Genomic DNA, 14,451 nt, shown 5'->3' on the forward strand with positions numbered 1-14,451 from the left:
TCAATCATCTAAATTTCTAAATACACACACCTTCTGTCTGTTTAGAAAATCATTTGCTTCAGTTTACAACAGTATTGGTCTTTAATTGCAGAAAAAAGAAAAAAAAAAAACGCCTATTGTGGAAAGGAAAAACGTCATATATCTGCTAGTTTTTAAACACACCTGGTATTCCCAAATTGTGGGATATCTCTCTCCATGCCTGGGCTTTTTTTTTAACAATATCACGGTATGACTGCAGTCCAGTGTCCCACAGCTCTGCACACAGAGAGACAGCCACGATGATGCTTTCCTTCATTTTTGTTGTGCCTTTCTGCCAAAATCCGCCTATTTTTTTCCCCGAATCCAATATTCTCTCCTATTGGACGCGCCGAGGTGATGTCACAGGGTGCTGTGCCCAAGTTGAAAATGTTTAACTTGGGCGCAGTGCCCAGTCTAGTGGTGGCGCCCTATCCAGCGGCGGCGCCAGCCTCGCGCTGCGCCCTCCTTGGCAACCAGCAATCACATACACAATGAATGGTCGGTGCCGAGCGTGCGCTATGTGAAAGCCCCTTTAGGATCTCAAAGAAGTGGTTTGGAAACTGGTGCTCTCCTTTAAAGGGATAGTTCACCCATTCTGAAAGATGTGTGTAACATTATTTCACTTCCCCCTTGCCTTCCTGTTATACATAATTCTGACATTGTTAATTTCAGAACTATTTTGTGTGTGTGTAATGATAGATGTAAATGTAATGTAATGTAACAAATGTTATGATATAATATGATATAATATATACATGTATTTGTATATACTGACATCATTTCTGCTAAACTGAACTTCTAAAACTGATAAACTAATGGCTTATAATATTGATGGAGCTCTGCTTGTGTATGTGTGTGCGTGTATGTGTGTGTGTGTGTGTGTGTGTGTGCAAATGTGTGTGTATCAGGTTTTACTAATGTTGTGGGGATGTAAATCAGTGTGTGTGTGTGTGTGTGTGTGTATCTTTTAATCTTTTTTCCCTATTTTGTCTCGCAAAAAATCTTAATGCATAAAACCTCATTACAATGCAAGATTGTGCGTGACATTTAAAAAAAAAAAAAAAAAAAAAAGCTTGACATTCAAAGTGACTGTCAAGTGAATGAGGTGTAAAACCAATAATTCCCAGAGGAACACAACAAAAGAGAGACTGCGGATCACAGATACATCACTTATAGTTAAACAGCGAGGCAAAAGTAGCTAAATTATCATTTATTCGAGTGCTATATTTAATCTTTTAATTTCTATTTCTTTCTGTATTGTGTGGTAAGCTGGTGGGAAATCTGAAAAGGTATATTCCATGTTTGAGTGAATCACTTGTGGCAAAAAAAAAAAAAAAAAAAAAAAAAAAAAAAGCTCTACCAATGAGACTCAGGGATCTGCTACTGAAGTCAAAACAGCAATTAAACATAACTTTATTAAATAACATGAAACAAAATACATGTAAACATATAGTACCTCAGGCACTTTGAGGAGCTATCAAGTTTACCCTTCATCAGACACTGCAGCTAGATTCCCTGCTTTCTAATCAGTCCACCACTGTAGGCCTACCTACTGAGACAACCTCTTTCTAACAGGGCCTCACCTTACTCTAACCATTGCTGCTCACAAAACCACCTGGTTGCTGTCAAATAAAGAAGAAATAAATAGAAAGAAAATAAATAAAAATGAACAAAGAAAGAAAGTAAACTACTGTCCACACGCTGCCACTGATCCTTTCAAGAACAGTCTTCTGAGCCACTCTGCTGGGCTGCTGCATGTGTCTCTGTAATCAGCAGCACCAACCCAAAGTGCCTCCCTGTTCATCTTCAACACACACACACACACACACACACGCCCAAACACACACTCGCACTCAAAGCTCCCTCAGCTCTCCTCTGGCTCAGTCTGAGTAGGCGGCTGTCTGTCAAGAATGCTAGCTAGTGTTTTGAATGGCTGTCCCCAGTCACTGAGGGAACTGAAATCCTCTGATCCCTCTATGGCCCATGATTCCTCTATGGAGCTGAGCGAGCCAGCAATCGAACCCTCGCCCTCGTAGGCGTAGGTCGCCAGCGAATCGTACGGCGGCGCGCCATAACCCAGCTGGCTCTCCTCCAGCCGCTGCTGGATGAACTCTCTGATCATATCCGCGTCGTGTTCGGTCACTTCGCCGCAGGAGATGGGCCTGTTCTCTACGGCGGGGACAATGCCGGCTGTTTGTCGGTGGATGTCAGGTGATCTCACGTCGTCGTGGCGGCTGCCGAGGTGCAGCAGGACCCCGTTGCCGTAGCCGTTTTTCTCCTTCTTAGCCGTGCTGCTGTGACTGCTGCTGCTGGCGATGTGCGAGCTGGTGCGGTGTGTGTGTGTGTTGCGCAGCGTGCCCATGTCGAAGGCATGAGTGTCTTCCTCTCCGCCGCCTTCATCATCGTAGTGAATGACGTTATCTCGGATGTCCTCCTTCGATGACATCAAGGTCTCCTTCTCCTTGTGCCTCCTCTGGCCCATGTACAGGGCAGCCATCACTGTAGACACAGACACAATCAAGTGATGGGTTAGGGAAAACATGGCTTCTGCAAATGTTTTATTTTCATGCCTGTCTGTTTTTTTTTTTTTTAATTTGTTTGATACTTGTTCTATTTATAGCGTTATTTTTCTGAAATGGTGCATATTAATCAACAGCAGTAAGAAAAGAAACTATAAATGTGCATATGCCTAAAAGGGTTAGGGTTGTCCTATGCCAGGTCGTAATAGGGATAAAAAAAAAAAAAAAAAAAAACATAAAACTGTTTTTAAATGAAGATAATATTTTCTTTAATAAAGCAGTTATGGTTGATTTAGAGAATATTTGTGTTGAGTTTTGCACCAGCTCTTCCTTTCCCTATGACCAAACTTTCCACAAAGTTTTCCCATGTCACATGAATTTGTTCGGAAATGATGCACCTTTTTGTGGTAGGCCACGCCCACCGCCACGCTCCATTTTGACCAGTCACCATGAAAAATGAATCAGCTCTGCTTAGGGCTAGGACTAACCTTTTCACAAATGCATCCATATCTTTTTGAGATATCCAGCCAACAAACAAACCAATGGAATGGGATGTAAACATAAGCTCCCGTCCAACTCCATTGGCAGAGGCGAAAATATGGAAGAATAAAGGCAACCTCAACGGATAATCTAACTATGAAGCTGAGTCTTGAGCCGTCACACAGTTCCAGGTAGTGGGAAATCAGCTCCTACATTTATTTCCCCATCCAGGTTCCTGTGGTTGCCATGGACACAGGGAGAGGCGAGCTAGAAAAGTTGAACAACCATCAACAAAGGCTGCAGCAGCATAGAAGCCAGCGCGTACAGGAGAGCAGCAGCCGCCTCTCTGCTTGCCATCATGTCAGCAGTGGAGACAGTGGAGGTGGCAGTGGGAACCGCTCGCTGTTTGAATCCTCCTTAAGACACATGGCTTTGATATTGTGTAACGTCTGCAATACCTGGCCTCATGAAGTAAAGTGCTTCCTGAATTTATGTTTTCCTGCTCATTCAACATTTTCAAAGATTCATTTTTCACCACCCAGCCCACCTTCATTATTTTCTTCCCAACTTCTATGCACTCATTAGTCAAAATCCTATGAATTCATTAGTTGACTGTTTAAGGACTGTTTCCTGCTTATTTTGGTCTTGGCCTTGAACAGGACTTGATTTGCTCTGGACGTGGTCTTGACTTGATCTCATTAATATTTATCCTCAATCATTCATGACGGCTCCTGGTATTGTAATTGATCTGGACTCCCCCACGGTGGTCTTGATTACAGCCTTGTTTGCTTTAATCAATGAGTTTACCCAGGCCAAACATTCAATTGCAACAATTCCATTGCAACAAATCATTTTGCAAATCATGTGGGGTTACTAAAGTTTCACAACATTTAGTCATATTGATTTTCAAATGTGAATTTTGGGTGAAAAGCCCCCCTTATTATGTTCTGTTTCTGCAGCTAACAAAGTCATCATCATCCATAAACCACAGAACTGATAATTGGCTGTGTCAAGCAAACATTTTGAAAGTCATGAAAATGACTTTGAACAGTGCTGCTGCTTTTAGGAAAACTAACATGGACAACTTTATTACAGTGATGGAATACTGCTGTGAAGAAAGTTTGAAGTCTCTGAAAGTTCATTTTCATTTTCATATCAAAAGCATTGCTTAAATTATAGTGATCCAACAGTCTCTTTTGTACTGAAGCGAGGAATTTTCCAGAGGTTTCACATTCTCTCTACACACCACTACACACACCATTTTCTGAATGTTGTCTCTGGCTGATGTTTGGGGCAGCCAACAGAGCAAAGGCCCATGAATGGATTAGTGAGAACATAATAAGACTGGTTTCGAGCCTGCTGTCTGTGTCAGATGTACATTGCAGAACAAATAGTGCTGTGGATTAGTCTCACAACTGAAACTCATTCTACAGTGGCAATGCAAACCTCTTCCATGAAGCCACATGCTGTTTGAATTTAAAAAGCAGTATACAGCACTATGCATAATATGCCAGCACATGATTCAGCCATGCTTTATTTAGCTCTCTTGAATGTGCAAGGGCATCCATTATTTTCAATATTTAATATAAATTCTAACAATAAATACAAACATGGAGCAGATCTGAGAGAAAGCTCTGTCACATGACACAGGCCTGTATTATGTGGTGCACAGTAGATGGTGACGGATGAAAGAGAGGAAGATGGGGGATGACAAGAGGGAGGTCATGAGTATGATTCAAACCCACAATGTCACTATTACATGTTCTCTGAATGCTCAAGGGCAGCCATAGCTGGAAAAACACAAGAGGTAATAGCACTGTTCCACCATTAGAAGATGATGCCCTTCATCACCTCGGTCTTTTTCTGCTTGTTAAACAGCTGCACCGACTGGAGAGTAACCAGAGAAGTGACTGGAGACTGAGACAGAGTGGAGAGGGCGGGCCATAAAGGTCACGATTCTGATTGGAGCCCACAATGTCACGAATCTGAGGGGGACAAGTGTAAATCTTGGCTTTCTGGATCATCACCCCACTGTTTCTGAGATGTTTTAATTCCTATTTGCACTTTGGACTAAAAATATGACTTGGTGATACCCAGTGATAACTGAAGTTAATTGCTGCTTAAGGTGCTTTTTAACACTGTAATTAATTCCACAATACCTCAATGTCTCTTCGGAAATTATCTGTCAGATTTATTACTGTGCATGTATTCATTCTCACCTTACAAAGAGCGAGTTGCAGGCAGACAATGTTACCTCAGTTGAAATCAAACTTTTACATGTACAGCTAATATGTTTTGGAATCGGAGTTATTATTGTTTTGCATTTTTTATTAGTCTTTATTTTCATGACATTTTGAAATTTTTGGTTGTCAGTTTCAGTTAAGTTTTAATTAGTTCTTAAGGCGGGTTTGTGGGAATTTGTCAGGGGTGAGATTCAAAAAGGTCTCGTTTGTGTAACTGTGCTGACAGAATATTACCCATCTGCTGCATGAAACTGACACAGCTAAAAAAATGGAAGATGGATTTCTTATCCACCCAAAGTGCTAGGCTTGAGTATGAAATAAATTGACAAAGAGGAAAACTAAAGATTAAATTAATTATTATTCTGTAATTTCAGTTTTTTTTTTTTTTTTTAATCTAGTTTTGTAAACTCGCAACAGTTTCAGTTGGTTCAGTTGTTTTTTTTTTTTTTGTTTTTTTTTTGTAAAGCCTTATTTGTAATTTTAACTTAGTTGAAGAAAATGTTTTATTCACACCTAGTTTTCATTCCTCTGTTAGTTTTCGTTAACGATAATAACCTTGTTTGGAATTTAATTTGTTTTATATTATTTGATGTACTTTATTTTATGTTATTCTCTGCTGCAGTTATGAATTATTTGACTTTGTTTGATGTTCCCAGTGTTATTTCTGTGCAGCAAAATGCAAAGCCTTATATGCCATTGCCTTTCTGTTTGTACATGACTTCTGTTTAAAAAAGTAGTGCGTCCGTGTTGTTGAAGTGTTTAAGAGAGAACATAGCTGTTAGAATTGGGGAAGCTATAGATATCCCCAACTGCCTTTCAAAAAGTTGACAAAAACTGTTGTAATTTTCTTTTGTGTATGTATTTTTGACATCATAATACCTTATCAATGACTTGGCTGGGCCTAAGGTTTATGATAAACTCTATATGATGACTGAGCTCAGGGGTTATCCAACTTTTTGATGCTAGGATCAACATTTAGAGGTGCCGTTTGTCCCATGACCCAACACACATTTTATGAAGTGATCAGCTTTCAGAGCACTTATGGCCATCTTTATAGTAAATCCTAATGATCCTTCAGTATTTGAAGTCTGTATTTGCAAAAACAGATACCCCCAGTTGTGCTGTTTCTTTTTCTTTTTTCAGATATCAATGAAAAAATCATATCAACAGGCTAATGTATAGTCAATATTGGCCTTTGCAACAAACTTTTGGATTCAGATGGAATGTCAAACAGAATTTACAGACATCATCAAGTTCCTTTTTCCAAGTACGACGTGCCTATTTTTGCAGATAAATGTAAAACATTCTCACATTTCATACACCATTACTATGTGGAGAACATTAAATGACAGTTACATTAGTTCAACTAAAAAGCATCAACCTCAAAATATTAAGCTTGAAAATATTTTAAAACAGGCTACAAAACTGCTATAAATGATCCAGTGCACTTCCTATGTGGGGCCTTTGGAGTCTATGGTATTTATTATAAAACAAAAAATGTGTCGATGTTGTCAGCAAGCCAAGAGGCTTGCTAAAACTCTTTACTCATTGTCACTCTGGGCAGGGCATCACAGTCGATGGAGCTTTTAGTGGTGTCTGATGGATGTAGAAATTGTGTCACCTATCATTACAGGCCCACAGCCCATGCTTCAGAAATTTTTATCTGCCATTATTGAGAGAAGAATGTCCTCATGTTGCATTCCTGTGTCCCCTGTTGCCACACTGGGACCAACCAGTGGGTTGGAACCCACTGTTTGAAAATCACTGCCTTTTGTAATCTAATTATGAAAAGCAGAAAAACATGGACATTACAACTAAGATACTTGAAAAAATAGTTGCAGGGCAAATAAATGCCTTCCTTAAAGAAAATAACATCCTGGAGGAATTTCAATCAGGCTTTAGAAAATATCATAGCACTGAAACGGCTCTTGCTAAAATTGTCAGTGACCTCAGACTGAACTATGATGGAAATAAAGTCTCAATTCTTATACTCTTAGACCTTAGCGCTGCGTTTGATATGATTGACCATGACATCTTAATCAATTGCCTTGAAAAATTGGTTGGTCTTTCTGACTGTGTGTTACACTGGTTTAAAACTTACATCAAAGGGAGAAAGTTTTACGTCAGACTGGGAGATCATGTGTCTGGGGAACAGGACAACTGCTATGGAGTTCCACAAGGGAGCTGCCTTGGTCCATTACTATTCTCACTATACATGCTGCCACTCAGTGACATCATCAGAGAGCACAATGTATGTTTTCATAGTTATGCAGATGACACACAACTGTATATTTCTGCTGAACTAAATGTGGCCACAGCAATAAATTCCATCACTACCTGTCTCATGGCAGTGAACAAATGGATGAGCGAGCTAAATGAAGACAAAACAGAGATCCTGTTAGTTGGCCCCAAAACAAAAAGAGAGATGCTGTCCATTAACTTGGGGAAACTGGCACCCAGGATTAAATCTGAGGTTACAAGTCTCACATTAATAAGGTGACGACGACATCATTCTTCCACCTTAGAAACATCGCTAAAGTGTGACCATTTATATATCAAAAAGACACTGAAAAACTAATACATGCTTTTATCTCAAGCAGACTTGACTACTGTAATGTACTTTTTGCCGGCCTCCCAAAGAAAACTACTGACAGACTTCAGCTCATCCAAAACTCTGCTGCTCGCTTATTAACCAGAACCAGGAAGAGAGAGCATATTAGCCCGGTCTTAGCTGCCCTACACTGGCTGCCTGTAACATTTAGAATTGACTTTAAGGTTCTCCTACTTGTATATAAAGCACTTCATGGGCTAGGACCAAGCTACATTGCCAACTCCCTTATTGGCTATGCACCCCAAAGAACACTGCGATCGTCTGCTGCTGGCTTATTGGTTCCCTACAACAGTCGAAAGAAAATCGGGGATGCTGCCTTTGTTACTTACGCCCCTTATCTTTGGAACACACTACCTTTAGACATCAGGGAAGCCAGCTCACCAGATATCTTTAAAAGAAGATTAAAGACCCACCTTTTCACTTTAGCCTTTAACTAGCTCCTATTTTATTCCCACACTGTGTTGTCTTTTACACCTGTATGGCACCTGTAATACACCTGTATGACACCTGTAATACACCTGTATGACACATATAATACACCTGTATGACACCTGCCTGCCACCTGTAATACACCTGTATGACACCTGTAATACATCTTTATGTCTTTAACTAGCTCCTATTTTATTCCACACTGTGTTGTCTTTTATTGTTTTATTTACAACTTCTGTTTTATTTCAAAGTTCTTCATCTTTAGCCTTTTCCTTTTTTAACACCACCCTGTGCTGTTTTATTCCTTTTAATGTTTTATTTTTATTTTATGTGTTTCAAATGTTCGTCTTTTTATTGTGAAGCACTTTGAGCTGCAATTCTTGTATGAAAGGTGCTATACAAATAAAGTTTTATTATTATTATTATTATTATTACAAAGTTTCTGCAGGGGACTGACCATTTACACAGTCAAATAAATCTGCACTACCTTCATCAGAAAGTCTAAGCATGGCAACATCAATGGAAGGAAGCCAAGAATGTGAATTAGGTATAGGACAGAGGGCCAGTACCCAAAGATCTCATGATCCATAAGCAATCTTTTGCACCATCTGCTACAGACAGCCCTTGCTCGAAACCCTGCATATAGATGTGGACTTACATACACCATATCGGGGAACTGCACCCCTTTTCCCCCCACTCCATTACAAACCACTCGTGTGATCTATGAAGCAGATCTGTGCACAAAGAAAGAAAAACAGCAACATCCCCTTGAGGCTATGTGCTATAGAAACTAAACAAGGTCATGGAGCAGAATAGTGGCTGGGTTAATAGGAGCTCCTGATATGTACTGGAGTATTGATGTTTCAGCATGTTCTGCTCTTTGGGAGACTTAATAGAAGAGGGTCATGTGTCTACATCAGGCTGTTTTTTTTTTTTTTTTTTGGAAAATGCTTGCTGCTGGGGAAATTGACTGAATACGGTACAACTGAGTAACAATAAAATGGAAGTAACACAGGAAAATTAATAGAGGCTCTGGGTCAGATAGGAATTCAAATGAGAGGAGACAAAGTCTGTAACCTGTCTGGGGAAATGCATGCATGCTCCCAAAAATATTCACTGCCTAAAAATGTTGAGGAATGGGATTTCTTTTGAATGTGTATGATACAATAATGCAGGTTAATTCACCCTGAAATAAGCTCTTTCTTGACAAAATAAGTACAGTCCGTACAGGGGTAATTGTTTTTTTTTTTTTTTTTTTTTTTTTTTTTTTTTTTTTTTGTTGTTGTTGTTGTTTTTTTGCCACTTTTCTCTTAATAGTGTTCCCAATCCACCCTTTTATTCAGCAATATTGATGACAGGCAAATTCAGACAATATAGTGCATAAAATTGAAGCCTTAAAATCTTCATGTATAATAAAAAAAATATATAAAAAATCAAGGAAACAAGTGTACAAAGGGGTGACAAAATAGCAAAATGTAAAACTGAAAAGAGGCCTTATAATGTAAAATTATCCGGTACATTCTGAAAAAGCAGTCCTTAGTATCCTTGTGCAGGTGAGAGGATAATGCTGTGTTAGCATTAGTAGAGGATTTATTCAGAGTTAAGAAGGGTGGTGTGGGCTTGGTGTTTGTGAATGTGTGTGTGCAACAGAACTGATCTAAGCATCAAGAGCTTCCATTCGTCCATTTTCTGCTGCTTATCCGGGACCGGGTCATGGTGGTAGCAGGAAGAGGAGGTCAGCCACATCAACCAGCTTCTCTTGCTAGATCCCAAGACATTATAGAGACAGCGGATACATAATCCACCCAGGAGGTCCTGCGTCTGCCCTGGGGTCTCCTCCCAGTTGGTCATGCCTGGAGCAACCTCCACAGGGAGGCGTCCAGGAGGCATCCTAACTAGATGTCTGAACCGCTTTCAATACACAGGACCAGTGGCTCGACTTGGAGCTCCTCACAGATGTCTGTATTCTTCACCCTATCCCTAAAGGTGCACCCAGCCATCCTATGGAGGAACTAATTTCTGCTGCTTGAATCCGCCACCTCATTCTTTCAGTCGCTACCCAGAGCTTGTGACCATAGGTGAGGTTGGAACAAAAAATGACTGGTAAGCGATCACATGACTGCCATTGCCCCAGTGCACCTATCAATCTCTAATTCCATTTTACCCTCGTTCGTGAACTAGACCCCAGGTTACTTGAACCTTGAACTCAAGCAGTAGAGGCAGTAACTCAGTCCCAACTCTGAGAAGACAAGCCACCTTGTTTAAACAGAGAGCTGCTTGGTCTAATGAGCAGTGTTGGCTGGGTTTCTGACAGCAGCTTGTCTTTACAATGTTAGGTAGAAGAATGTGCTTAAGTGTAAAAATGAAATAAACATTTCTTGTAGTGAACATATATTCAAATGAATAGACCGTAAAGGTACAATTAAATATTTTTTTTATTTTTTAATTTTAACTGGTATGCTGACTCTTATGGAAGGGCGGGAAACCTGTTCAACTGTTGGCAGTCAACTGAATCCTGCCCAAAAATAAATTGATTTAAACTTTAATAAGTATTTACACTATAAACATGAATCCCCATGAACAACAAATAAACCTAACAGAATGAAATCCAAATACTACAGCAGTGTGCTACAAATATAATATTAACCTGGTCATATTGATGCCATATTGATTCTGATGAGTGACAAATTAAATGGGAAAAAAGTGTCTTTGTAAAGTGTTGGACCACCATGAGCTGCCATATACCTTCAAAGCTCCTTGTCATAGATCCTCAAAGTCTCTGGAACTCTACTAGAGCGACTGAGCACCATTCTTGCAAAACATATTCTCTCATTGGGTGTTTTGATGATATTGGTGGAGAATGCTGTCTAACATGTTGGCCCAAAATCTCCCAGAGGTGTTCTCAGCTGGGTTGAGATCTGGTTGCTGGTCTTTACTAATTCTCTTAGCCCTCGGTGCTGCTTTGATACCGCTGAAGAATCTAGGAGAACTGAACCGGATCCTACTCTGAATCTGTCTGAGCTGAACTGTTTGATGATAAGTTTCTATTGTGATTTCCAATGCCTCATCTGCTTCAGCGCCTCTCTGTTGTGGTGTTCTACTAGAGTCACCCACAGGCCCACTGACCTCCTTTTATATGCTCCCTGTCAGTCACATTTGTAAAAAGAAAAAAAAAAACATAACTACTTTACGTTAAAGACTACCTTGAGGATTGCTTGTTGGACATTGAAGGCTGGATGTCAAAACTCAGTCAATTCAATCTCAAGTTGAATGACAATAAATGTATGTTTAACTGTTAGTGCTGCTGTAGTTGCAGTAACATGTAAGTGTATTGCAAGTTTATGTCCATGTTTCTCTATAGTTTTGTGCTCCTGATTCATTGGGTCTTTTACAATCAAATAGCCTCACACACCACACATGCACTGTGCAGCTGTTACAGGTTTCTGCCCTCAGGATACCATTAGCAACAGTGCTGGGGAAAACAAAAAGGTGGCAAAGTAACAAATTACTGTAATCACAATAGCTTTCCCAGAATCACAGTAGTAGTCTAATACACTATTGTCTGTTAAGTAATCACATTACAGTTACTCGCCAGTACATTTTTTTTTACTACCATTAAAGACAGAATTTGAAAGGTATTATGCACAAAGCTTTGAATTGAGACAATCTACTTAGCACCTGATTGCAGCTTCAAATTAATCCAGTAATTAGCCCAAGCATTCAATCAGAAAACATCACTGGAATCTCTTGAGTCTTGAACCGGCTCCGTTTGGGATTCTTGGAGGTGCTAACTGGTGAACCAGTCCATGTTTGCACCAGTTTGGAGTGGAACCATTGTGATAGAGGTGTCACCAAGACCACTTGGTTAAGGTTAAGGAAAGGTTAGGTTTAGGCATAAAAGCCAATTGGTTATGGTAACATGGTGTAACAAACACCACTGTCGCTTCATGCAGGACCTGAACTTGGGTCATCGGGGTGAAAATCAGTTGTTTGACCCATCCACCAACTTGCCTGCTTTCTAGCATGGACTTCAGACTAGGTGATTACAAACACTGTTGTGTTGCAATACAACAATACTCTCTCATAACACCCCGTCCAGCACCACTTATCACTAGATCCTTTTTGGAAGCTCTATACTCCTTCAGTTTTTTTGGTCCTGGATCTAACAAATCCAACCTTCACCAACTCTTCAGCAATTCGAGGATAAAACTGACTTTTTTTTAGTACTCCTGAATTTCAGGAGCTGCTCAAATTGAAGGCAGCAGTTTTTTTTGTTGTTGTTGTTGTTCTTCAGCAGACCACTGCAGACTCCGCATTGATTTCTCCCTCATCTCCATCTTGCAGAATAATAATTCACCTACTCTTGTTGTTATCACTGTTCCCACTTCAGGGCCTATTATTTTTGGTTTTGGTTGGGAACCAACTTTAAAGGTTCCACACCAATTTTTGGTGGGGTCCACAAACCTGCATAGAACCAGTTCCACTTGCGAGGTTCACAGATAGGCCTTTTCAACCAACAAGGAAGATCCCTGTCCCAACACACCAACATATGATGGCAAGAATGCCTCAATCTTTCCTAAGCAGGTACAGACTGATGTTAAAATGTGCAGGGAACACAGAGGGAAAGAAACAGAAATTAAGGGGTAAATCAAATGGAACTAAGCAAGAGGTTTCAAAAGCACTGAGGTCATGAAATGACTAGAGAAGGGCTTTGGCTTGTGGGAGGCAATGTAGTGGAAGAAATGCTGCCTGTGTCTACAGAGGAAAGCTCTGTCTTCCAAAAGATAAATAAATAAATACATAAATAAAATAAATACTAGTGACAGGAGGAAGCCCAAGTGTCACTGGATGGCAAGAAAAATGTGCTACTTATTTGGATAAATATTTTGCCGACATGGAAGCTGAAAAAAAAAAAAAAAAAAAAAACTCTTGGAAGCTTAGAGGATGCATAGACTACAGCAGATATTTGAACTGCAACAATAAAAGTTTCCATGGGATGACAGCCCTCTGGATTAACCCCGGTACTTTTAAGCATGAGTCGGCAGCCTGTAAAAGACTACGAGGAAGAGGAAGACACATGGCATGTCATAAGCTGTGAAACTGTCACGCCACTGAAGTAAGTTTTGCTTCATAATACATGAAAAAGAAGTCATTTGTCAATGCACCATCCATAATAATCAGGATTAGAGGAATAATTTGTTTTATAAAGTAACCTAAAAGTAAAGCAATGCGTAATGTGATAACTTTCCTCCCCTTTCCACTTCCTCCCAAACACTCATACACTTAAACCTTTTTTTCTTTTAATTCTGTGGATTTGTGATTGTTGTGACTATGAGGTTTGTTGTCTTTTGCCAGTGCACAAATGAATTTCCTTGTGGAAAACAGAAGTGCAATACATTCACATTCACATACATTAATATGTAAGTCCCTCGATTCAACTCTCCTTGGAAATTCACCCAAGAAAAAAAAGTCCTGTTTTTGTGAATTAATGAGATCACTATCTCTGAATTCTGAAAAAAGTTTTCATGAAAAAAAACTTCTCTGTTTCAGAAAACAGGACTGATTCCTTTCCCCCAATTAAAACTTTTCTCAAAATTATCTTGTTATTTCAGAAAAAAGGGCAGATTTTCTTCTCAAGTCCATGTATGACGCCTCCATGGAAAACAAACTTCAATTTGAATATGTGTTGGGACCAATTCTGGACCTCATGCTCTTGCTGTAAGTTTTCAGGTTCCAAAAGGTCTCACCTCAGACCCTAGTGACCTTAACTGTCACCGAGGGCCCTCAGCCTGTTCCTAGATCCAGGCTTAAAACTTAGAGAGCAGGGTTTTGCTGTCAGAAACTCTTTGGTTTGGGACAGCCTGTCTAAGGAACTCCACCAGAGTCTATGCCATCTCTTAAATCCCTGCTTAAACCCGTCTCTTACAGGAAAGCCAGTTTTATCTGTTATTTCTTCTCTGACATTTCTGACTTTGCTTTTTTCTTCCTTGATATTTTGTTCTCACTATTTGTCTGTCTGGTGCTTCTGTTAGATTTTTATTCTCTTTTTCTTCCATATCTTTTAGAGGCATTAATAATTCTATGTGTTATTAATGTCATTTAAAATTTTAAAAAGTACATTGCTGCTATTTAAATTTTTAAAAGTAAGAGT

General features: G+C 39.7%; 1 protein-coding gene across 8 annotated transcripts in view; it reads right to left on the bottom strand.

The window, feature by feature from the left end:
- Positions 1-1,495: 1,495 nt before the first annotated feature.
- Positions 1,496-14,451, bottom strand: part of cdh12a (cadherin 12a) — a 107,820-nt gene continuing 94,864 nt past the window's right edge. For 2 of the 8 annotated variants that reach the window (XM_030075195.1, XM_030075193.1), the window contains 2 exons: positions 2,287-2,517; positions 1,496-2,160 (listed from right to left, as the gene is read on the bottom strand). In XM_030075195.1, coding sequence (XP_029931055.1) covers positions 1,883-2,160; positions 2,287-2,517 — 509 coding nt within the window. In that variant the 3' untranslated portion in view covers positions 1,496-1,882. Of the gene's footprint in view, positions 2,518-14,451 lie in introns of all 8 variants that reach the window. The other 6 variants (XM_030075192.1, XM_030075194.1, XM_030075188.1 and 3 more) reach the window with 6 other exon arrangements.

The sequence above is a fragment of the Myripristis murdjan genome, chromosome 17 (genome assembly GCF_902150065.1).
Source record: "Myripristis murdjan chromosome 17, fMyrMur1.1, whole genome shotgun sequence".
NCBI classification, from domain to species: Eukaryota; Metazoa; Chordata; class Actinopteri; order Holocentriformes; family Holocentridae; genus Myripristis; species Myripristis murdjan.